General features: G+C 47.5%; 3 protein-coding genes across 4 annotated transcripts; all 3 read right to left on the minus strand.

Annotated features, from left to right (window-relative positions):
- Positions 1-140: 140 nt before the first annotated feature.
- Positions 141-2,274, minus strand: MVB12A (multivesicular body subunit 12A). The gene is made up of 9 exons (XM_075134330.1): positions 2,157-2,274; positions 1,977-2,072; positions 1,778-1,874; positions 1,534-1,660; positions 1,294-1,428; positions 1,026-1,108; positions 612-676; positions 471-521; positions 141-371 (listed from the first exon to the last, which is right to left on the minus strand). The coding sequence occupies exons 1-9, from the start codon at positions 2,235-2,237 to the stop codon at positions 309-311; spliced, it is 798 nt and encodes a 265-aa protein (XP_074990431.1). The 5' UTR covers positions 2,238-2,274; the 3' UTR covers positions 141-308.
- A 106-nt stretch (positions 2,275-2,380) lies between these two features.
- Positions 2,381-6,704, minus strand: DSN1 (DSN1 component of MIS12 kinetochore complex). Of its 2 annotated transcripts, XM_075134328.1 has the most exons (11): positions 6,512-6,691; positions 6,383-6,428; positions 5,710-6,057; positions 5,193-5,266; positions 4,918-4,990; positions 4,440-4,527; positions 3,278-3,337; positions 3,077-3,148; positions 2,845-2,992; positions 2,656-2,743; positions 2,381-2,571 (listed from the first exon to the last, which is right to left on the minus strand). In XM_075134328.1, exons 1-11 carry the CDS (start codon positions 6,647-6,649, stop codon positions 2,489-2,491), a joined length of 1,218 nt encoding a protein of 405 aa, XP_074990429.1. In that variant the 5' UTR covers positions 6,650-6,691; the 3' UTR covers positions 2,381-2,488. The 2 variants fall into 2 exon arrangements, with proteins under 2 accessions (XP_074990429.1, XP_074990428.1); XM_075134327.1 differs by lacking the exon at positions 6,383-6,428 and having other exon boundaries at positions 6,512-6,704.
- A 147-nt stretch (positions 6,705-6,851) lies between these two features.
- On the minus strand, positions 6,852-21,225 carry PBX4 (PBX homeobox 4). The gene is made up of 9 exons (XM_075134329.1): positions 20,946-21,225; positions 17,337-17,410; positions 10,737-10,978; positions 10,188-10,378; positions 9,745-9,880; positions 9,343-9,499; positions 9,025-9,131; positions 8,115-8,216; positions 6,852-7,690 (listed from the first exon to the last, which is right to left on the minus strand). Exons 1-9 carry the CDS (start codon positions 21,149-21,151, stop codon positions 7,598-7,600), a joined length of 1,308 nt encoding a protein of 435 aa, XP_074990430.1. The 5' UTR covers positions 21,152-21,225; the 3' UTR covers positions 6,852-7,597.
- Positions 21,226-24,545: the final 3,320 nt, after the last annotated feature.

The following is a 24,545-nucleotide window of genomic DNA, read 5'->3' on the forward strand; positions in this document are numbered from 1 at the left end:
TGCAGGAGGTAACGGTCAGAATAAAGAGTTGTAGCGTTGACAAAGCGCAGGAGAACAAACACTGCCAAGAACGTCTATACGTTGTGCTGCTGTACGTGCCAACCCTGAAGGCCTGTATTTCAAAAACCATTACAATAATATTTTGGTAGGTGAGAAGAGAAACACGTTTATTTTTCTCCCTAAGCAATTCCTGTAATCAGATATCGATTGCGTTTCTTGTACCCTGAACTTTAATCTGAGAGAGAGGGAGGAGCTGAGCCCAGCTGGAGGTTTGGCTGCAGTTGACATCCTCGAGGTAGACTCCGGCGCTAACAAACGCTGGGTGGGAGCCTGGCAGCGGCCGTCCTTTCGACCACAAAAGCGTAATTGTACTGAAAATGAAAAACAATCGGTCAGGACAAGATTGAGAAATTCAGAATACGACCGCTTTCCACCCCAAAAGAGGTGCATGACAAAAGCAGCCCGCTGACCTCTTTCTCGATATCGGCAAGTGACTTAACATTCAGGTCTGCAAAGATAGCCTAAAAAAAAAAAAAAGGCGGCATGAAGTGTTTTTAATTAAGATTAGTTATGAGGTAGGACTAAAACCAGCAGCTTAAAGGAAGACTCACGTTACTGCCAGAACTGAGCTTGCTTTCGAATTTGGGGTGTAGTGTGAAAGGCACTCCGTCCATAGCTGGGAAGAGAAGCGAGAGGTGCTTTAGGAACATCCCAGCAGCGCTCGGAGAACACACAATTACTTAATTGCTGCGTAAAGCAGACGAGCGGAAGGGGACACCTTAGCACCCAGAAAAGAGTTTGAGCAAGATGGCAGAGATGTCTCGATTCAAGCAAGGAATAACTTTCAGGAAGGGAGAAGTCTTTCAGAAAACCTTCCTCTCAAAACTTAGCTCAATTCCGGTCTTTAAAGGGATCACTTGTGCAGAACCAGTGTATGAACCAACTACCAGCCAATATTTTCATTTTAAAGTACTCCTTGCTTTAGGCAGCTTCCTCGTTTGATTCCAGATGAAGAATCAATTTACCCGAGAGGCCGTAGATGTTGGAGGTGTCGTACAGAGATTCGTGCTGAGACGCACGTTTGGTGCTGCATCGAGCCACGGGTGACCTGTAGCAGATCAGAATTAATTAGTGTCTCTCACCCGCTGACCCCTCACGCAACAGATAACGAGCCCCAGAGCAGGGGAATGAAAACCACGAGGTGGCACCAGCAGTCGCAGGATTTATTCCCAGTCCCAGACTGGTTCAGGTAAGACTGGAAACAAAAAAAACCACAGATGAAGGCGTAGGTACCTGTGGTCTGAGTCAGGGGGCTGGAGCGAGAGCTGCTTCAGGCCTGCGCTGATCGTCCGCGGTTTGGGGACGGGCGGGGGGCTGGGTTTCAAAACCGGCCCTTTTTTACACCAGATGGCAAAACTACCCATTTCCCTAGAAAAAAAATAAAAAAAAAAAACCCCGAACCCGACAGGGTTTTGCCGTGAGGGGCAGCAGCGGAGGGCGGGAGCGGCGGGGGCGCGGGCAGGGCCCCCCTACCCTATTTTCATGTAGTGCGGGAGGGCTTTGCTCTTGGAGCTCAGCTTGATGTCGAAGACGGCCGTCTCGGCGGTGTCCAGCGGCAGCAGCTTCACGTACACCCGTTTCTTCCGGGAGACGGCGTTCCCTGCGGGGGGGAAGCAGGCGACAGGACCGGTGGGGGCGCTGGGGACCGGGCCGCGCCGCCACCCGCCCTTCCCGGGATTGGTCTCCCCCCGCGGAGGTGGGGGGGGGGGACACTTACGAGGCTCCGGGAACTCGGGGGCGCGGGTGTAGCCGGCGGGCTGCGGGCTCCGGTCGCTCAGCACCTGCACGTCGGTCACCACGGGCCCGGGAACCGCCTGTACGGGACGGGACCTCGGCACCGGACCGGAGCACGATCGCCCCCCCCACCGCCGCCCCGGTGCCCCCCCCCCCCCCTCCGGGGCTGGGACCCGCCGCACCTGGGCTCCGCCGGTGCTCACGCACAGGTACCCGCCGCCCTTGTGCCCGAAGCCCTTCCCCAGGTTGGCAGCCGCGCCCTCCACGGTAACGGTGATCTGCGGGCACAGGGAGCGTCAGGCCGCGATGGAAGCGGGCAGCGGTGCCCCCTCGTCGGTCCCCCGCCGTCCCCCCGCGCCTACCACGGTCCAGCCGGCGGGGGCCGCCTCGGGCGCGGCGGCCCAGGCCACGCCGGTGAGCGGGGTTTCCTCCGCCGCCGCCATGGCCGCCGCTTCCGCCCCGGGAGTGGCGGAGCTCCGCCCCCTCCCCCCTCCTAAGCAACCATTGGACGGCGCAGACTGCGGGTGCGACGATTGGCTGGCGCGCTCTGAGCGACGCGCGCGCCGGCCACTGAACGGCGACAGAGTGCGCCTTCAAACGCGGAAGCGCGCAGCGACCGGCCACCGGGACGGCACCGGGCTCCCACCGCCTTTATTGACACCGGCAGCGCGGCCCGCAGCCCCCCCACCCCTGCTCAGTCGTTCGGCGTCTTCCTCCGCGGGGCGGCGATCAGCTTGCGCGCGGGGGAGTTCTCCAGCTGCCGGAAGGTCCTCGTGGCTGGCACCGGGGGGGAAAAACACCCGTTAACCCCCGGTAACGACCCCCACGGAGGCTCCCACCCCCCGAGGGGGTCCCGCTTACCGAGCTGCTCCGACAGGCGCCGGAGGTACTGCCGGCTGTCCTCGCTGAAGGCCTGCAGCAGCTTCACCGCTTGCTGCAGTTCATCCAGCTGCGAAACCAAAGCACCCCAAAAAATTAAAAAGATGAAAAATCACTAAATCCTTCCCGGGGACAGAACATTTTTCCCTCAAACAGCCGAGAGCAACTCACCACGAGCTCCACGCAGCTCAGCACCTCCCCCTGGTCATCCAGGATCTGCTGGTAGTTGGGTTTGCCGCTGAAGACTCCGGCCTGAGACGTCTGGAGGTGGGGCGCAGGCTCTGCCCGCCCGCCCTTCCCCCTGCGCTCCTCCAGCTGCCTGCCGAACAAACGCCGTTCCCGTCAGGCGGGGCCGTTGGAAACGTTTTCTTGTCAAATACCAAAGAGCTGTCACAATCCACACCTGGACATTTCCTCGGCACTCTCCTGGTAGCGCAGCAGGAGCTGATCCCAGGACCGACATTCGGCAGCGAACCTGTGGGGCGGGAGGGGAGCCGGTCTGTAGCCCGGAGCGTCCCTCTGAGGCCGAACCGCAGCTGAAGAACTAAATACACCCAAAATACCCTCTCAGGTGCCCGTATTGGTGTTGAGTTTTAGATCCTACCTGGCGAGGTACTCCTTAACCTGGGCCACTGACTCATCCAAAGCCGAGTCCAGTAAAATCCTAAAACACAGATGTTACATCAGCACGATATAGGGAGAGATATACGTTCCACACGTATATCACAGGGGGTTCTGGTGCCTGTTCAGCGCTTAGCAGCCACGCTGAATGCTTAGAATTGCAGAGGATGAAAGAGAAAAGTCTCCTCAATAAAGATAACGCCCCCTGAATATTCACTGTGCTGCTTGTCTAGTGATGGCATCAGCCCCAAAAATCCCGGTAGCCGCCGGCGGGGGGTATGCTCTGCAAATTTAGGTGACTGGGCAGGCCCTAAAGCAAAACCAGAAAAGGAGAATCGTGGAATGACAGAACGGGTTGGGGTGGAAAGGACCTTAAAGCTCATCTCGCTCCTGCCGCGGGCAGGGACGCCTTCCACCAGACCAGGTTGCTCAGAGTCCGTCCAACCCGGCCGTGAACAACTTCTCTGGGCCACCTCTTCCGCTGTCTCGCCGCCCTCGCAGTGAAGAATTTCTCCCCGAGAACTGATGTAAATCGACCTGCTTTCAGTTTAAAACCGCTACCCCTCGTCCCAGCCCTGCACTCCCCCATAAAGAGTCCCTCCCCATCTCTCCTGTAAGTACTGGAAAGCTGCTGTAAGGTCTCCCTGGAGCCTTCTCTTCTCTAAACAACCCCAGCTATAGATGATCCCCCAAATATATGATCCCTATTATCCATGTGCATGTACCCGTGACTTTTACGTGTATTTATTCATTTGTTTAAGAGGCAAAATCTTATTTGGCCTGTCTGATTTATGAACCACTCTCCTCTCCACATCCTGCGTCCGTACAAAGGGATAATGTAGTGGTTTCTTTCCCATTTAAAAGTTTCGCCCCCCCTAAAATCTGCTGGCACACCTGCACGTTAGCCTTTCCTCGCTGGTTCCGTTACAGTTGCCTGGGTGAGGGGAGCCAGCTCATTAAAACGTTTAAACGAACCCAAAACATTTTGACACAGCTGGGTTAGGAAGGTTTGTGCTGGCAGGGTGAGGTCCTCGTATGCGGAAACAGACGCATCACAAAATGCGTTCAGGCCACCCCCTTCTCCCCCAAAAGCGACACGACCCACTGTTTACACGGCACAAGAGGCGAGTTCGGCGAGTCCTTACGCTTTAGGGTCTTCTACGCAGCTCTTTAGTGTTCCGTCTCGTTTCAACTTCTGCACGTATCGCTTCAGGTCTTCTGAAACCGAGTGCACTGCAAATGAAGAGAAAATAAAACAGGATAAAACACGGCTCGTACCCACTGCCTAGAAAATTAGTAATACTGAGAAACGAAGCCGTTTCCTAACCTGCAGATCCTGCTCTGATTCCTTATCGGAAGGCAGCCTAGTTGTTACTTACACAGAGAATAACTCCTTTCTTGGCCACGGTTTACTTTAGTGTGTCCATTTGCCTTCCCTCCCAGAAACTGTGGCCATGCACAGCATCTTAAAAACATCATTCCCGTATTTTTGGCTGCACCCACCCCTTCTAGAAGACAGCTCGTTTCATTTTGAGAGGATGCTCTCAAAAGATGCTCCTTTGAGGGAAGGGGCAGATTTTTAAGTTCAGGATGACCCTTGCTGACGCAAATAGCGCACCTTACCATTTGCTTTGAAAGCCTCGGGGCTAAAGCCGTCAGTTTGCTTCAAGACGTGCTCGAGCTTCTGTGCAGAAAACTAAGAGGAGATAGAAAAGAAGGTCTTAGCACCCTTTCCCGAGTTGCACGACAAAGCTTGTGGGAAGATTCGTTACCGAAGAAGGGAGTCCCTCCTCCCCTCGCACGTATTTCACAACTCAGTTATACAAATCGGAATGTACATTTAGTGGCAGAAGAAAGGCAAGAGAAAAACAATTCACTTTTTAAAAGAGAGGACCTACCTGGAAACTGGACAACAACAGCATAGAAAGCCGGTCTATCTCTGGCAGATCTAGGCTAATTGATTTGCTTAATTCTGAAAAATCAGAACAAAATTGTTTAAGAACAATTAAATTCACACCAAGCTGCCAACGGCTGGAATGTTCCTGAAACACACTAAAAGCTGCTGTTTTAGAGGAGTGCGGTGTGCAGGATATGGAAGGAGCAGGGAAAACAGAAAGAAACAGAGTTCCTAACAAGGAAAAGTCACACTTAAGGCTCAACCATGGAAATAAAAAGGCAGAGACTGCAAACCACTGGTCTACAGAAGCCGTTAATGCAGCATCTCCTTTTATCCTCAAGTACCTGGACCGCCGAGATCACTGCCAACACGGATGTCAGTGGCTACTAGTTAGGAATAACGCAATTAGACTGCTCTTACCCTAAAGTTCGTGCCATGAAATTAAATTTCAACTTGCTGCAGGCTGCGCTGCAAGTTTCGAGAGCGAGCTTGATAAAGGGAAGAAGTGGAGCACGTACCAGTGACATCTTGGTGAACAGGAGGCAGAGATTTTCGGCGTTTTGTCCCCTTCAGGCTCGAACGACACCAAGAGCGACGCTTGGCTTGAGGAGTGGTGATGAGCTGTCTCGGGGACAAGTTAAAAGAACTCAATGTATGGTCTTTCCTGGGACTGCTTCCCCAGGGAGACAGCCTCTTGGGACTAGGTCCGAGGGGGCTTTTCCTGAGGCCGGGACTTTCATGGGATCTTTTCCTCATAGCCACTCCGGCTGTCTCACAGAGACTAACGTTCTTCTTGCTAACAGCAGTTATGTCAGGTGGCTTTAGGAACTGCTCAGGATCCAGTTTCTTCTCTGCAGGGTCAGGATCTAGGAAATCAGCACGTTAGCAGGGTCAAGTGAGAGGAAAGGGTCTTTCCCAAGGATTCAAAAGCATTGAACCTGTTCTCTGCCCTTTGCTTTCTAGCTCGGAGCAACAGCAGCGCCGAGGTGCGATGGCTGGATCACCGCTTCACAGCCTCCCAAGACCGCCGCTGCCGCCGGTTCTCCCTCCCAGCACGGAGCTCCTTCTCCCGGGCCCCGGGCCGGCCCCCACCGGCGGCGGGTGCAGCCGCGGTGGGGGGTGATGCTCGGCACCGCCCAGCCCTCCACGCTCCCAGGCCCGCCGCCCCTCGCTGCCCGCGGCCGCCTTTACCTGACGCTGCACCTTCAGCCGCAGGGCGGGCTCCGCCGGGGGAACGCTGAGGGGAAAAACGGTTACGAGGCTGGCAGCGAGGCCTCCCCGCGGCCCCCTCAGCCGAGCCGGGCTCCCCCCAGCGCTCACCTCCTCCTCCGACCCGCCAGACGGCCCCGGTGGGGCGGCGGCCGGCCCGGAGCTCCCCGCCGCCCCGCAGCCCCTCGCCGGTCGCTCCTCCATGGCGGCGGCGCCGCGCGCCCCCAGCGGCCGTTGGGCGCGGGGCATGGCGGGAAGGCGGCGCCCGCCGGCCCTCAGGCAGGCGCATGCGCAGAGGCCGCCTCGCCCCTCCCGCCCCGGTTTCCCGCCCTCCCGTGAGGGAGCCCCGCCGCTCCCTCATCCCCTCAGGGAGCCCCGCCGCCTCGAAGGCCAGGTGAGGAGAGCTGAGAGGAAAGGCAAGGAGGAAAACCAAAACCAAAAAAAAAAAAAAAAAAAAAAAGGCTTTGGAAGTTTATTATCTTTGATAAAATCTCAACTGAAAAGGGTGGACTCTGTGTTAACAGCTGCAGAAATGCACAAAAAACTATTATCCATGGGGAAGTCAGGTGGTTTTGTTGGTTTTTTTTCACTAGACATTAAATTAGAATTACGTGGAATGACACAGGATGGAAGGTCCTACCCGAGAGCAAAGTCCAGTGAGAGTTTTGGTAAAGCAACGTTCTGATTAATTAGCTCAGAATGAATTCTAGTTAAGAAAAGCTTATTTTCCTATACAAAATTACAATACAGAGAACGCATACAATTACAATACAGGGGGTTTAACTGTTAGTAGCTATCAACTAGAACAGAAATTTCATAGTAAAAAACTTTATGGAAATTAAAATAAGTCAATTTTCTTAAGCTGTAAAACTTGAGACAAACGCCAAGTTCTAGAAGAGACACTTTCAGATTCTTACCATAAAATCCATATTTAAAAAAATGAATTTGGTTAGGAAAATGAAGCAAGTTCTTTTAAAACAATTTCACATCCCAATGGGCATAAGTAAAAAGAACTCAACTGCGTGAGGCTGAGAGGTAGAGAGGTATCATTGTAATCACAATCTTCTATTGGTTCCAGGGTTTTTTCTGAGGTAATTAGCTGTGTGTCAAGTTGTATAAACAATAGTATTGGCAAAAGAGCAACATTGACAAATTACACTAATGACCTCTTTCCTCTCATCAATAGGTCCTAAAAACTTAATTAGACGCATCCGAATTAACACTTCCAGGGTCTCCAGCAGGTGAAGTGATTGATGAAGGGGTGGTAGCATCCTGCCAGCTGCCATTAGCCTGAAGGGAGAATAAATACATCATTTCATTAAATCTTTAAGAAACTACTTGCAGATAACAAAGTATGCCTTTATATGTTCACACCTTACAAGCGACAGTGTTTTTGAAAGGAAGTAACTACATATCAGCTCTGGCAAAGCACAGTCCACGAATATCCCGTAAAACCTCTTCTCTCCCCCCGCCGATTTTATCGTGTTACTCTTACTCCTAGTGCCATCTCCTTACGGCAAGAATTAACTAAAGCGCACAAATTTTCTGGTGGCCAAAGCCAAAATTTTAAACCCAGCCTCTGGGAGGGAAAGGCTGGTGTATTACACTACATCTTTTCCAGCTTTTTCCTATCCCCACATCAGAGATGTCAGGGGGAATAAAGAAGTCACAGATCATTAACCCATCTCGGGCAGAATTTGTGTTTTAGTAATACCTCGGTACATCTTACATCTATGCGCTGCGTCGTATACAAAGGATTCCCCACAATTGTGTCATATCTTCCTGTCTGGTGTATGACATGGTGTAAGGAATCCATCTAGAACGAGATCCCACACAAGGAGAACAATAAGGATAAAAAGTCAAGTTAAAGAAATGCAGTAGTACGTGGTCCATATCTATCGGGCCAAAAATCCTTTAAACAAGGGGCACATTTTCTTGCAGGGAGACAAGTTTTCTTTGCATTTGCTATTAACTGAGCTATACCTAGCTAGTTCATTATCAAGCAAAATTAAAGCCTAGTATGCGTATCACCTAGAGCTTTAACGACAGAGGAACAGATTTTATGCAGTTTAGACGGATTTAGAAATTCAGCAGAAAGCTTAAAATGAATTTAACAATACTGTTAACCACAAATCCTACGCAAAGTTCTACTTATATGGAACGAGACTGACTCTAAAATGAGAAAATACTAATTCATTAATGTAAATTTAAAGGGATAGAAGAACAGCGGTAGGTTAATTTAGGTATTGGTTAATTCTGTAAGAGAAAATTCCAGTTCCAAGAGAAAATACACATTTGAGCAGGTTTGTTTCTTGACTCTTTTGAGAAATTTGCCTCTAGTCGTTTCTTGCATCCTAGCCAGTGCTGGCCAGAGACAGAAAAATCCATCCCTATGCGGTATTAAGAGAATCTACTTTAAAAAAAAAACAAACAAGATTGTCTAATCCAACCCTGCTGTTCGAAGCAGGGTCAGTTAGAGCAGGTTGGGGTTTGAATATCTCCAAGGACGGAGACTCCACAACCTCCCTGGGCAACCTGTTCATACCGTATAAAGGACAGAGAAATGGGATTTTAACATTTATCTCTCTGCTGAAAGTATGTTGGTGTTTTGTTTCCTTACTGACCTGCGACTGCACATTGGCTCCCACTGGGGAGCTCTGGTAGGAAGTCAATGACTGCAAGTTTATAAACGAATCTCCGGAATTTGTCATCTTAAAAGAGCCAGAGGAAGCTGAAAAAAAAAAAAAAAAAAAAAGAACAAGTTTTAATAAGAAATAAAACCCACCAAAAACGGTTCTTCAATCAGTATTACATTATTGAAGTTTAAAAGAAAAAGAAATCCTACGACCGTTTCAAACACCGGTATTCCGTGGTGCTAATTGTCACAAGAAATAATTGGAGACCTTCAAGCAGAGAGGCTCTTCACCGGCACTCTCACTCACCTGAATTTGGTGTAGACGGAGAATTTGCCTGGTTGCCTTGAGCCACGACATTAGTTGCATCCACTGCTGTTTTTGCGGCATAAATATTAGCTTCTTCTTGAAACTTCCCCATGTTTTTTTTGTACCGAATTCTTTTGTTACCAAACCAGTTGGAAACCTGGAGATACGTATCGCTGTTAGCATTCGATCAAATTATTACATTTTCCACTATATTTGGAAGTTACCAGCATAGGAGACGTTTTAAACTAGGCTTCAAGCAGAAAATACCTACTACTAACCCTTCAGAATAACCTAAATCCTATTTAAAGTGCCAGTAACTGAAGCCTGTTGCTAACTATGGGGGAAAAAAAACATTGTTCAAGGCAAAAAAAGTCACTCAATTCCAGATAAAACACTTCGTACCTGTGAAACTGTGATGCCACCTTTCTTTGCTAGCTCTTCTTTGGCCTCTTCACTGGGGTAAGGATTACTCAGGTGCGAGTAAAAATATTCATTCAGCACTTCTGTGGCCTGTTTGCTGAAGTTACGTCGTTTACGCCTATAAAAATATTATTTATTCCTATTTTAATGGTGTTAGAGAGTAGACCGAATAGAGCACACTGTTCGCTTCTCTTTTCCTCTAAACTACATTTGGTTTGAAGGAAAACGTAAGAATTGAGTGGAACTAAATAGATGCTGATGTGAAGGTATACCCTAGCAAGCCAAACGGGTAGTGAATTCTTAATATTTAAACTAGACCAACAGTGGGAATGACAGACGAGATTTCTTACGCCATCACTGGCATCAAGCAACAGAAGTAGTTCAGGCTTAAACGTCAGTTATCGCTAGATGGTGTTTTCTCGTACCTTGCATCAAGAAAGCGTGAACGCAGGATCATTACTGCCTCGCACGTGCTCTGCTTCAGTTGCATCTGGATGGTGCTGAATTTGCCGTGGATTATGTTCACCATGCGCTCTATTTCTTTTGGCGAAATTGGTCTTGTTCTACTCTGTTCCCTAAGCAGGTTCATAACGTGCGTGGTGAACTCGCTGCAGGCCTGAAAATACACACATTTGTATCGACAAACAATAAAATACCCCAGAATTCGTTTCCCCCACAAGAATATATATCCAAAAAAACTTTAGAGGAGTTTCCATGTTTTAGCTTTACTCTATTTACTCTTAAAAAACGGCAACAAAAGATAAACGAGACATTTATTATCTTTAGTTTGATGTCCAGTCCCTCGATCTTCGCCTTACTTCTGTAACACTGAGATAACTTTTCAACTGGATTTGATATCCTCGCGTTCACCTGAATTCATTATACTTCCTGTTCTGTTCTTAAAACCGACACCAAAGGAAAAAACGGTTATTTTTAATTGAGATGATAAAAACTCTTCCATGCAGAAAGATCACCTGTTCATATTTCTCTAGCTCAGAGTGGTATATCTGTCGGATCTGTGACAGCTTGGCCCTGTAGTCAGAGTGTTCAATGCTATTGTCATTTGGACAGCCACCTGATGTTGCTGCTACAGCCATCGGTCCTCCTCTTCCTCTTTTCTCGGGCCCGGAGACACCCTCTGCCAGCAACATGTTATCTAGTCTCATTAGTTGAGCATCTGGGGGATCTTCTTCCTGAATACCGCGAATACTTAACACTAGACAAATATAAAGAGGGAATCAAAAGATTATTTCCGAAACAGGAAAGAGCATCCACTTCAATTCTGGCAAAGCATTTAAACGCCCTTCAGCGGTTTCATCAGGTCTTGAGCTCAAGAAAAACAAAAGGCAGCGTTTAACGAAGCCACAAGGCAACACATCAAAACAAACAGGACGTTGTTCAGATCGAGAAACACCAAAACATAAGGCGAGTTTTCAAATGCACGCAGATAATAAGACTGCTCGGGGTCATACTACTTTATACTGCATTTAGAAATTGTTTTAGCAGTCTATAAAAATTAGAACGAGGTTCTTACAGAGCGTATCAGCCTGCTGCCTGGCTCCTTCCACGGTCCTCAACAGCGTTCAGCACTAGCTGGTGCAGACAGACAGCGGTGGATGGTCAAACAGCCTGAGCTGCCGGGACAACTGCTATGCCTCTGTGTCCAGGAAACGAACACCACGCTATCCTAAGATCCCACTGGAATCTGTACACAAGGCATGAGTTTGACCTCATCCGCTTCATATGCCAAGGATACAACTACGCTATACAGAGCAGGCTATAAACTGAACTCTTAACAGTGCTGAATTTTAAAATCTATTAAAATCTGAAACAACATGAAAAAATGCATCAGAAGCCGGTTTCCTTAAGCTTATATTCAACAAACCCAGACTGCAGCAGTATGTATGCTCAGATTATTCAAATTTGATTCCAAATTTATTTTCAAAACTTAATTTCCCAAATTTTTTGACAATTTGTTACGAACTTCCTTTTTTAAAAAGCGTAAGAACGCACAAGATATTGCATCAATACAAAAAATGCCCAACAGCTTCTGGCTTTTAATTTGATTTTAATTGCTAGACAATTTTAGTTTGATGAACAGTTGGTCTTAACCTTGTGAAGCTACAAAATTCAAATGACCTTTTCCAAATTGTAATTGGCAGGTTAACGGGATATTATGTTCCCTACCAAAGATAAACACAAAAGATCTCTTGTTATGCAAAGATTCTAGTATGAGGGCAGGAGAACAATGTGTATGTACAGAGACATTAAACGTATGCATTTATAATAATTTTCAGCATTTTGTAGGCAAAAGAATAGCTCATCTAAAAAAAAACAAAAATCATTTGGAACATACAAGCAGCCTAAACTTACAATCACATTGCTGAACTTAATATTTTGCAGGCTATACAGAAATTACGACACAATTCTGAAGAAAAGAGAGCTTTGGAGTGGCTGCAGACCTTCGCTCTGTCACAGCAATCCAGGTCTTCTCCAGAACATCCCCAGTCTTTTTGCACATGGAGAAAGGTAAGGCAAAGGGAGCTACAACGTAGTACATGGGTAACTGTTGAACTCAAGCTAAGACACCAATGAGGAAAGTGTGGACTATTTTAAAAATTAGTGGCTTTTCTAACTCATTATGGAATTAAAATTAATACCTTTTAAAAAAATAGCAGACCATCTACTGCATACACCCTTTACTGAGTGAATGTTACAAGAAATGAAGCCAACACAGAAAAAAGGTGGGTTTTTTATTTGTTGGTGGTTTTTTGTTTGTAAAAATTGCCAGTTCTCCTTTTTTCCAGGAGACCCAGCAGAGAGTTCTCCAGTGGCCATTTGCTCCTCAGTCTTTTTGATAAAACAACATTAAACTACTTGGACTGGCAAGTGTAAATTCAGTGGAACAGATATTTTGGTGTCACCTTCTTATTTGAATGTGCTTCTGCCAAACGTCTTGTTATGCACATTATGATGCATATCAGAGCACCTCATGTTGAAGTCAAGCTCCCAGCTGCAGCTTAATTTTATGTCACTTGTCTAATTATGGTAATTAGACATTAGTTATCATCAATTACACATAAGCTCATCTCAAGTTGACTGCTGAAAAGCATGTATAAAGCACCTTCCCAATCTGAGGGAAGACTCTGGTTGGCTGGCTCTAGTAAGTCACAAAAAACTAGAAAGAAGTTAACCATCATTAACATCTCGTAAACTGCATTTCCAACCTAGTACTTCAAACTTTTATTTAATAAACTCTCTCAAAGGTGAGCAGACCTAAGAATCGATGAGTGCAAGAAGCTCGGTCTGTCCAACCCGCTCAATCAGGCTGATTTTAAACTTTTGGCATAGCTGCATCTTAATGTGAGTGATGGCTAAAACACGAGTTTAAAAATCATTGCCACGGATATTATTTTTAAATTCAAGCCATCATTCTCCTGGGATGGATACCTTTTGCTTCAACTTTATTTTTGCTCCTAATATCTTCACCTAATGATAATATTTGTACAGATCATAAGTTACATTGGATTCACTCAAAACTACCTGTTCAGAAAATCCGTAACTCTGTTTGCTGCAAGTAGCGGCCAGTTCCGATTTCCAAGTACAAGAGCTGCAGTTGTTCATCTACCAACCTTCCAGAGCTGGTAATCTCAAAAGATGGTGCAACAGGAGAGCAAAACCATTGCAGCTGCAGGAACGCTGCGCTCGCACCAGCTTCTGCAAGTCTCTTTTGACAGTCTGGTAAAAGCAATTCCCGAAGTAGATGCCGGAGCACTATGAGTTTTGTCAGGGTAGCTGCATCTACCCTGCGAGCTTTCGGCACGCTCTGTGGGTCAGGCGTCACCCGTTTCTGCGTACAGTCCTGAAAATTACACAAGTAGTTTGCCATCTGGAAGAACTAGATTTCATTAAACAAAAAGGACTCCAAAGGGGGAAAAAAAAAGTTACCACAATAAAAAAAAGCATCTCGGTCAACACTGACTTGTTAGGTACGCCTGTTCTTACACACTGCTTGTTACCTCCTGGCTCACAATACTTCAAGGAGAACACTTCTCTAGAAGCTTACCTCTCTCAGCAGCTTTTGGCCATCAATTTTTTGAAGTTCCCACAATAGTTTAAGAACAGATAACAACTCTATTAATACTCAAGACGCTAAAAGACTGGAGTTATGGCATAACGAGTTATGGCAGAGTCAGTGTTTTAAGCATAATTTAGAAAGTCCTTGTGTAACGGTAAAATCCTTCACACTTAAATCCTTCACAATCCATCACTTTCATGGATGTTTAAGAAATATCCCTCACTGGCTCAAAAAGCCTGAAGACTCACTCCTGTCAGATGCACCAATATAATATTGTGCATTCTCTGGCACATCACCTACCAGATATTCATCAAATATGTAAAATAATTATACTAAGCAAAATGAAATTCCCATCATTTCTAATTAATCTTTAATTAAAATACATCACAACCTAAGGTGCTGAAGCCTCACTCAGTATGCAAATGCAATCACTACAATATATTTACATCTCATTAATTAAAGATTTGCAGTTCTGTAATGAACTGTACAAGATCACTGGTACCAAAATAAGTGATACACACGTTGCTTAGACTTGCTTTCCTTTCCAGATTTTCCTTCACAGAGCAAGTAACGCACGATAACACACGACAGAGCAAGAACAGCACGATAAATGCGTCTATTGGGTATAGAATATACAAAGTTAGAACCAAAACCTGCCGTATTAGGGCCAGAAATGAACAGCCCATACTGTATGAAGTATAAAATACCCATGCAGAGTGCAAGGAAGTAGGCACTTGGGTCCTGGACCCGCACCCCTCCTCATCCACGTCTCTTTCTCCCAGATGATCCCATCACCTATGTTACACTTGCAAATATTTATCCTATAACTCATGCTAAATACTGACTCCTGATGTTTTATTCAGACAGAAGGGTTTCCTCGATTTGGCACTCCACAAGTCACACTGTTAGGTGAGAAGGCAGGAGCATATTTTTTTAATAGCAGGTCACCTAAAGCAACCATGAACCTCTTCTAAACGGCTTCTTAATGCTACCAAAACACCACACACACCCCCATGCACTACAAAGCAGTTTTTTCACCCGCACGAGGCACCCCATTTTTCAGCTAGCAGTCCTCCGTGGGGATACCAGCCTCCCGAGCACCCCACTACAGAGAACAACATCACTGCTGGCTCAGCTGCTCTCACAGCATTGTCACAGGGGAGCGCTTTCTCCAAATCCAAGACAGTCTTGTACATTCAGGGGGAGAGAGAGAGAGAATGGAAACAGAAGACAAAAGCCAGCGGGGCTCCGAGCGCTGAGGAACGAGACTCCGCTACGTAAGAATGTCAACAAACTCAGCAACAAAGAGAAAGCGTGTTCTTCGGCCACGCCGCTTGCCAAGTTTTATAACCGAATGAAAAGGTACCTATTGAATTAACCTAGCCGAGTGCCAGCACGTTAAAGGAAGGACAGAGGGTTGCAGCTAGCAACGACACGAAACAATAAAAAACAGTACTCCATGTTACGATGCTGCAACAAACACATTCCCTACCACAGGCCAGAAATGCAGACTCAGACTCCCGCTGCGCAGCGTGTTCCACCAAAGTGGGTAGAAATAGACTTTCCCTGCCCCAAGGGGCCTGAAGCCCATCACAGACTGCTGTCTTCCTAACATGGTATAATCAGCCAAGAAGAAAAACTCTGAAATTTAGTATTCAGCACCAAAAGCGTGCATCTTTAACACTACAGATGTTTAATTCTGATTTTAAGATAGAATTATGCCATAGATAGAATTCATACATGTTTGAATCGTATCCGAAGCGTAACCCAACCAGCAAAACCCCTATGTGCTGCATAGATTAAAAATGCTCCAAATGCTTCTGTGAGTTCTCAAAAAAAACTAAGTAGGCTTTATTGGATTAGCAGGCAGGTATCTAAGACTTGAAAATAAAATACCTGTTTTTCCCATAACTGCTTTAAAATTAAAAAAAATTAAAATCATTGGGGGGTGGGGTGCAGAACAGGGCTTGAACAAAATATTAAATGTGGCCAAATCTACTTAAATTACAGAGAGTCATTTGTAATTTCTTTTTAATTAATAAACACGATTGGGGAGAATTTTTCAGCCCCTTTCAGCTGGCTGCCCACTGCAAAGGCGTACGGCTTACCCTGAGCTATTGTGAATGATACTAGCGCTCCAACAAAGAACGAAAGAAAGATGGGGGGGGAGGAACATGTTTGAAACCGATTTCCGAGCTAGAAAAGAAGCTTGTGTGGCTGGGTCACAAAGAAAGCCCCAAACCTTGTGCTACAGTATGTCCAGGCTTTTGTTTGCTTGAAGCCATAACATCTGCTCCCCATAATTTAAATAAGGAATAGACAGACCATCAGACATTCAAAAACCTGCGAGACCAAAACAAATCCAGCATAACCACAGTACCAGACTCTGTTCCTGCAAGTGTATTTAGCTGAGAGAAGTCACAGTTTCAATCAATAAAACACAGAAGGCAGCTTTCAATGTGGAAAAGAAAAACAGAGGAAAGACCCTCTTTAAGGCCAGCAATCCTCGAAGGACAGACAGACATAAAAGCACGCCCAGACAGCACACAAACACACGCACACTTACTACCGTAACATTTTTTCTTCAGAAGCAAACCGCTATCATGAGAACACAATACGTGCGACCAAACTCTCCAGAAAGGAACCGTAATGTCTGCCTCAAAGCTGCCTCCGATGACAAGAGCACCGCAGAGGACGGCACGGTAGGGTCCCTCGCTTGGCAATACAATGAAGAGCGCTGCAAGTTTCGATACACTTTTAGAAAAAATAATACAAACGTAGGTTTAGGATGTTAAATGGTAATAAAACTAAAACTTAAAAAAAAAAAAAAAAACACCACCATTTTAGTTATGTGTAATGAAAGTGGTTAATCTCTAAAAAAACCGAAATTCACTATAGTTTATGGAAATTAGATATTCAAACAACATTCCTTAAGCGTTCACGTATGAGCATATACTGGGCGATTCAAAACCGAAATCCATTTGTCCCCAGTGCTTCTGCTCCTCACAGAAAGCTGCGTGATCACCAACTCCATTTCCTGCTACTGCCGTGTTTTCCAACATCCCCAAGCGTTCTGCCTTACTGTCTCTTTTTCTCTGTAATACAGTTATTTGTCAACTTTGAACTCTTACTACCACCACAATTTTGGTAGCAATTCCTTAAAGGGAAAAAAGAGCACAACAACATAGCAGGATTATTCAGCATTCTCTAGGTATCTAGCCAGACATCAAAAAAAACCCAACCTCTAAATTCTTCACATACACACAACCAAAACACTTGCTCAAATAAGCCCCATTGTTTCTCCAAACACAGACAGCATTATAAAAAGCACATCAAAACAATTTCCAGCTTACAGAAGACTATTAAGCCAAAAAAAATAGCCTTAAGTTGTAGAATCTACCAGGGAAAATACAGGCCGCATTAAATGAGAGCAGAGCTGATGATTGAATGTGGGGGTTTTTTTGGAAAGCTGAGGCCAGAAAAGACACCAACGCACCTGTTTTCTCCTTGATCTCACACAGCACGCTGAAAAGAGCAGGCTTCATTCTGTGGCAGTTCAAGGCATGTTTTCTGAAACGGAAGAAGAAAGAACGAGTGAACGCCAACAGGAAAGGCCGAGAAAGATGCCAAGACTTACGGAGAACTGGATCGCACTTCAGTAATAGCAGGTTAGTGCGTAAGATTCAGAAAGAAACGTGCAAGTTCTGGTGATATATTTCATTTAAGTGTCACACGCAGTCATCAGTAGGAGTAAACTGTGATAAAAACATGCAGGCCTTACAATTCGAAATTCTGCGTCGCTTATAGGAATTGTAAGCACCTTCAGCTCTACCAAAAGCGTATTTTATATGGGGGGAGGGGGGATAAAAGTTCCTTCTTGAGTTAGTACGCTTCTATAAAATCTAGTAATGGAATCCATCCAAAAGGTGGAAAAAAAGGGTGGGTTTAGAGCATACAGATCCTGAACAGTAGGAACAACATCGAGTACAAGTACCACTCACTGACTCGCCCAGCTTACACAACGGGCGGCCACCCGATCCCATGAAAAGCACATTGTTTTTAACAGCATTTTAGTACAAGCTTCACCACACGTGCTAATTTTGCCTTTTTGGAGCTCTTCCAGTGTTTGCTGCTTTTTCTCCCCCCCTTCTCACCAGGAAGAGACAATGTTAATTACACCATTAACACAGAATCCATCCTAATGTCTAATCAAAACAGAGAATTACATCTTTTGCTCAGTTGAAAACACACTTGAAGCATGGTGAGCAACCTATAAAAGAGGGAGCTGAGGTTTCCCACGGAGGGCGGGCGGCGTTTTACCTAACCGGCGCCGATTTTCAAGGGCAGCCAGCAGTTAGGTGCCTAACTTCCACTGAAGTCAGGGGGAAGAAGTATCTAGCTACAACGTACACCTCAAATAAAGTCTCTTCCGCTTCTTGTGACCCCTTTCATAATTCAGAAATAATATTTAAATCGCCTTTATAGCTAGGTTTCAATATAAATACAAATGGGCCTTCCTTCTTGCACGCCAGTCACTTCTCCAGCTATTGGGAACGGCGCAAATACAGGTGCTCGGCTTCCTCGCAACCCGTCACACCTACAGCTCCTGCCGAACTGCCAGCGAGTATCAGAACGCAAGCTTTTATCAAAAATCGCAGAAGCTGAAGTCGACTGGCCACTTTCCTTCACCACACGGCCAAAAGAAGTAAAAAACCCATTCAGCTACGGAGATTTTGATAACATCAACCCCAAGACAAACAGCCTGAGAACAAAGGCAGCTGAGAAGACAGCCCGGTGGAGTCTATTGTCCTTGCCTGATGAGGGAAAAACCGGGGGGAGAGAGAAAATGAATTCCAAGCCTCCAGACTGTGCTCTCCGCCCGGGTCTAAAAAGCAGTGTTTAGGTACAAGGCAGCAGAGATACCAGACCCAGAGATAACTGCATAATTAATATGGCCACTAACCCTTGGGAAGGCGACTGAGGTGATAACGTAAGGCGTTTAACAGCAGTGTTAAACTCATCCTGGGCAGATTAATTTCCTTTCAATGAAACTTTCACCCAAGTTTTCAACTTGGATTTCAAAAATTCTCGTCGTGTGCGCAGAAAGAACCCTCTGACATTCACTAAGCTTTAAAATAATACACACAAAACACATCAACATGCATTTTCACTACAAAAGAATAAAAGTAATCCCCAACAAATAAAGCGGTTAATGCCGTGTTACTGAGGTGGGAGAAGTCCCGGATCCCCCTCCACGTCCCCCTATTGCTCCTGTGACGGGTTTAACCAGGCTTGAGTTTTGCTTTCTCAGCAGTACGTCCTCTTAAGGAGAGCTAAGTAAACCCAACAAACTTCTTGCCCAGAAGACAAAAGCTTCTTTTATGCACATATACGTGAAAATACACCACAGGTGCTTTAAAATTTGGGGGCCTTCAAAGCCTGCTGTGCTTCAGGTGGACTTCGACAGCATTTCTAAGGCAACGTTAAAGTAATTTAGTTTAAACAATGGTCAGGCCATTTTTCAAAGCCCGTTCCTCAACTCTTTTGAAACTAAAGTTCCTGACAAATTTATTCTGCTCAAAATTATCTTAAATATGACATTGTGAGAGAAAACTGCAGCTCTTATGCAACATACAGGCAAATCCACGCCTATAGAATCTATACAGTAGCTGCGGGCGGTTATTTCTGAGATATAGCGGCAGGTAGAAAAGAATAACATCCATCTTGGGAAGGAGCAACGGTCCTACACGTGACCCACGGCAAGCACCGCTCATGGATTTCATTGCCCTAGAAGCTGCAGTTGAAAGTTACCTGGAGGAGTCGACTTTAAACCCAAATTAGGACATTCTTAGAATGCACGATTTTTCCTTTTATTCATACAAATCCACTCAACCGCCAGAAATCTGGTACCTGCCCTCGGTAACGCCGCTGCCTCGGCGCGCCAGTGGCTGACGGCGCATGGTAGCAACAGGCGTACCCACATACGGCTAAACTTTAGGCAAAGATTAAAAAAAACTGGCATGGTTTTATTGGCACCGCGGCAATCGCCGCGATAGGGAAATCGGGGCGCGGGCAGGGAGGGGCGACCGCGCACAACACCCAGCCGAGGGGAAAGCCAGCCGAGCGGCACCGGATTAACTGGAAAAAAAGGCCAGAAAACCATTTTGCCGATTTTTATAAACCCGCTCTGTAAGTCTCCACCTTCTCCCAAACCGCCTCGTGGCGGGGGCTGCCCACCTCGCGCACGCCGAGGAAGCAAAGCGTGTAATTACGTGTAATTACACCGCGCCAATCAGGGCCAGACGCAGCTCCGGGGCGAGGAGAACCCACCAGAAGATGCCGAATTCTGCTGATGTCCAGGCTGGTTTTGCCATAGAATTATTTCCATCCCAATGAAGTCAACAAGACAGGGAAAGAACGAACGTCATTTTTTTTCCTTTAAACACGATTAAAGAAAAACTTCTTGATGGTGGTGAAAAACCTTTAGACCCCCCGCACCCGCCAGCGAGGGGCTCGCCTCCAGCTCCTCTCGCCTTCCCTCCCGAGCAAACTTTGGCCCTCAACGGCAGCCGCCGCTTCGGTCTTCCCGTTCCGGGCGGCGTCAGGCGGGACGATCCCGTTTCCACCGGGATGACGGCTGCGATTACATCACCCGGGGTATTTCTTAATGCGGTGAGAAGGAAGGAAAGTCAGAAAATTAATGACGAGGAGCCTGGGCATCATCCCGGCGTTGGGTATTGAAGCGCTTCCCCGCTGACGGGAGGCGACGACGCGGAAACACCGGGAACCGGGGAACGAACGGGGAACTTTCCGCCTCCGGAGGGCGATTTCCCACCGAACCCCCCTTCCCCCGCCGGAGCCGCGGCCGGGAGGGTCCGCGGGACCGCTGCCCTCCGCCTCCCCTCGCCACAGCCCCGGTAACGAGCGGAGCGGCGGGGCCGAGGGTGTCCCCCACACACACACACCCCCACGCCGCGCAGAGCTGAGTCACGGCGCCGGGCGGCGCGGGAAGGCGGCCGGTACCGAGCAGCTCCGCCGGCCCCGCTCCGCCGCACCGAGCCCCCTCCCCGCCCGGCGGCCGGGCCCGCCGCAGGCCCGCCGGTACCTGGCCTGGGCCTCGTCCAGGCTCTGGTCGGTGATGGCCATGATCTGCTGCAGGACGTCGCCCGTGTCGTGGTGCGCGGGCGGCGGCCCCGGTGGGGGCGCGGCGGCCGGATCCCCGGCGGCGGGCGGAGGGGCCGGCGGGATTCCGCCGGGTAGGGTCACGCCGGCGCCGTGCGCCGCCGCCAGCAGCCGCGACGGGTCCTCCATGGCGGGGGGCGGCGGGGCCGGTCCGCCGCGGACGGGCAGCGGCGCGGCCCCAGCGGCTCCCACACAACAGGGCCCAGCGCCCGCAGCCCCCCCCGCCACCGCGGCCGCCGCCGCCGCCGCCGGGCCCGCCCCGCCCCGCGCGCCGCGACGTGCCCCGCCCCCGACAGGCCCCGCCCCGCCGCCGCGGGGGGGCGGGGCCGCCGAGCGCCCCGCGCTGGGTCCTAGCGCCGGCCGCCGCCGCTTTCCGCCCTCTTCACGGTTGCTGCCCCGCGGTTCCCCCGGCACGACCGGCAGCCCCGTCCGCTCCGTTTACCGAGAGCCGACGGGATCAAATCCATGCCGTAACGTCGGCGCGGCAATCGGCCGTTTCATAAAACCGTGCTGTGGTGATATTTGGGGTTCCCCGCCTAATTCACCTCTAATTTGTCTATTGGCAGACAATATACAATCTCAACATGCAAATATGCATTTAAGTGCAGTGCAAGGATTCCGTTTGTTGCCTGGCCACCATTGTTTTCGCATGAACCTGATGTCAGGCCAAGCATCGAACAAACACAGTACATCGTCCCGATTCTCTGCTTTTTGCACTCAAAGAGAGCAAAATTACTCAGATCAACACTAATGGAGTTTCATTAGTAAGAAACGCAGTTGAAGGAAGAATTAGACTATGTATTTCTTCTTTGTTACTAAGACTGTTCATATTTTTGAGTAACCTGAGGAAACTCTCTCACCTCTAAACTGATTTATTCTGCCCGGTCACCGCTAAGCTACTGATCTCCTGAAACACCAACACCACGAGTACCCAACGGTGCCATAAGTGCCTTCTTCCATCAGCAGGCGGCACAGGCTGCAACCCGGGCTCAGGTCATGTTCACTCATTGCTTTGCCACCTTGGAAAGACGCTTTAACGTGACCGCGCATGGCTCTGAGCGTGCAGAGGCTTCAACAGCGAAGCTGCTGCGCATCTCATGTATTTGCAGCTGAATAAGGTTTGTGGGTACGAAGCGGTGCAGAAAAAGTTACTTTTTATAGAGGGTCAGCCAGACAGCTTTATACAAAGTTTGGGTATCTTCCTAGGCTGCTACTTTAAAGTTATTGCGCTATAGCTAGACCTAGGGTTGCCTAAAAATAGAAGTTAAAAAAGGAGAAAAACCTCAAATCTCGATTCTGTATTTAAATGCTTCTGTGCAAGCACAGAGCTGACTGCATCAGTCATCGTTCTTCACCTCTTTCAGCGTTTTACAGTCCAACAGTATAACATGCTTATAGGATTTACGTCCTTTTACAGCTGCGTTTCAAGTAGAAGCATCATCCACGCTCCTGATTGCTACCAACACAACGCTTGAATCTTCACCTCATAGACAAGGCTAATTTAACATTCAGTGTTGCAGTTTTAGCGCTGTTTAAAATAACAATCTCAATTCTGCAAATATGAAATATTGCATCCATCCTCCAAAGCAGACGTACGACATTCATCTGCTTCAGAGCATAAAATCCGGGTTCAATCCCTCCCTCAGACGCCTGGTGGCCGGGTCTCGGTGTCAGGCAGGCACGTCGGCTTCTCCGGCTGCTCAGCAAAATCTTTGTCAAGAAAACATTCCCTCCTAGACAACATGATGAATGATGGAAGTGCTGCAAACTGACCCGGAGCTTCCCCTCTGGGGATGTTCCCAGCGGAACAAGTGCAGCGTATGGGCAATTGCTCGGCTGAAGTAGCTCCGCTCTGACAAAGTTAAAACACCTTTTCTGTTCCTCTGCAGCAAACTCATTGATGTTCTTGCAAAAAAAAGTTTACTAAAAGCAGCAATTATGGTAACATGCAAGGTCCTCATGGCTCTGGAAGACAGCAGGGCCCCTCGGGGGTCCTGGCAAAGCCCGGCCAAGGGCCCCTCTCCAAATACAAAGCAGGGAAACTGCCTTCTCCTCCCCTGCTTAGCTTATTCTCTCCCCCATAACACCATGTACCTCTTCAACTCACTGACATTTTTAGGCACCTCTACAACCATAATCAATTTGGAGTCATGGTCAGAAGTCTTAGCATACCGCTGTTCCTTGGGGGGCAATTGTTGTATTCAGACAAAAAAGGACAAAAATTTATTATTTTGGAAAATCCCAAGAAACTGCTGGTATCAGTAAACACAAACATGTAAGTACCAAGTTCCCAGAACTCTGCTCGCCTCCATCCAGATCAGGAAATCTTGTTTCCAGGCAGAGCATTACCATTCTCTTAGTATTGGTGCATTTATTGATTGAACCGACTGAAGCTTTAAATCAGAGAGGAAGCAACACTCTCAATCGAGTAATGCTCTCAGCCGACCTGATCTTGGTATACTTCCCTTTTTTTTTTTTTTTTTAATCATTGGGCAGTGTTCGGACCAGAAGCAGCATTAATGCCCAGAAACAGAACAGCTTCTTACCATTTTATTTTTATGTATACATATGTATTTGTGTGTGTATATGTACATATATAGCCCCATTTACGGTTGTTATGAAGCTTCAGTGCTAAAGTAACCCTGGCTTTACATCTGGCTGGATTTGGTTCTATAGGGATGATGTCTGCACGGCCAAGCAGCACTTTTGCTCGCGCTAATGCTTTCCACCATTATTGCCACATTAGGGGATTGCAGCAAACAGCAGCTTATTTGTTAAAATTTCCAAATATGATCAATTCAAATCGAGCTCTACCATTTATGTATAAGGAAAACTAAGATCTATTCTGGTTCCTGATCTCAGGTTTAGATGTTTTGCCTTTGTTATTTCAGGTAAGAAATTTTAGCTAGAACTCCTGTGGAATAATACAGAAAGCGTCCTAAGCAAGGGACAGCTTATTTGGAAAGGCACCAGAGCAGAAACAGGGTGGGGATGAAGGCAGGCGAGACAGAGTGAGGTGGGGAAGAGAATAACCGTGACAGAAGAAACCGATAAACACTGCGCGTCCCAGGGTTGTGACTTGGCTCAGAACAATCAACCCCTCCTCCTCTGTTACCCTAGCTCACCAGAAAGTTGATAATGACAGTGGTATTTATCCTGCAGCTTCAGATAGATTCTAGCACATCACTTTTTAGTGGAGGAGTTCTGCAGCACCCAGCAATCTTCCATTTATTCCAACGTACCATTTGGCACCTTGATTTAGGCCTGGCTTTACGAGCTGGAAGTTCCCACTCAACTCAGTAAGACAGTGACCCCCACACACACTTTGTGACATCGAGAACACACATATTTCTTTTTTTTCTTCAGGCTTTATTTTAAGCAGGTTCTCACATAAAATGCTGGGACCAAATCCAGTCCTGAGCAACACCCACTGAGACCCCAAAGAAGGTAAAACCTGGCTCCCTACATTCACACTTGTCAGGTTTTCACAATGAGGGAACTAATTTTCCCATGTCACAGGGCT

The sequence above is a fragment of the Calonectris borealis genome, chromosome 31 (genome assembly GCF_964195595.1).
Source record: "Calonectris borealis chromosome 31, bCalBor7.hap1.2, whole genome shotgun sequence".
Classification (NCBI taxonomy): domain Eukaryota; kingdom Metazoa; phylum Chordata; class Aves; order Procellariiformes; family Procellariidae; genus Calonectris; species Calonectris borealis.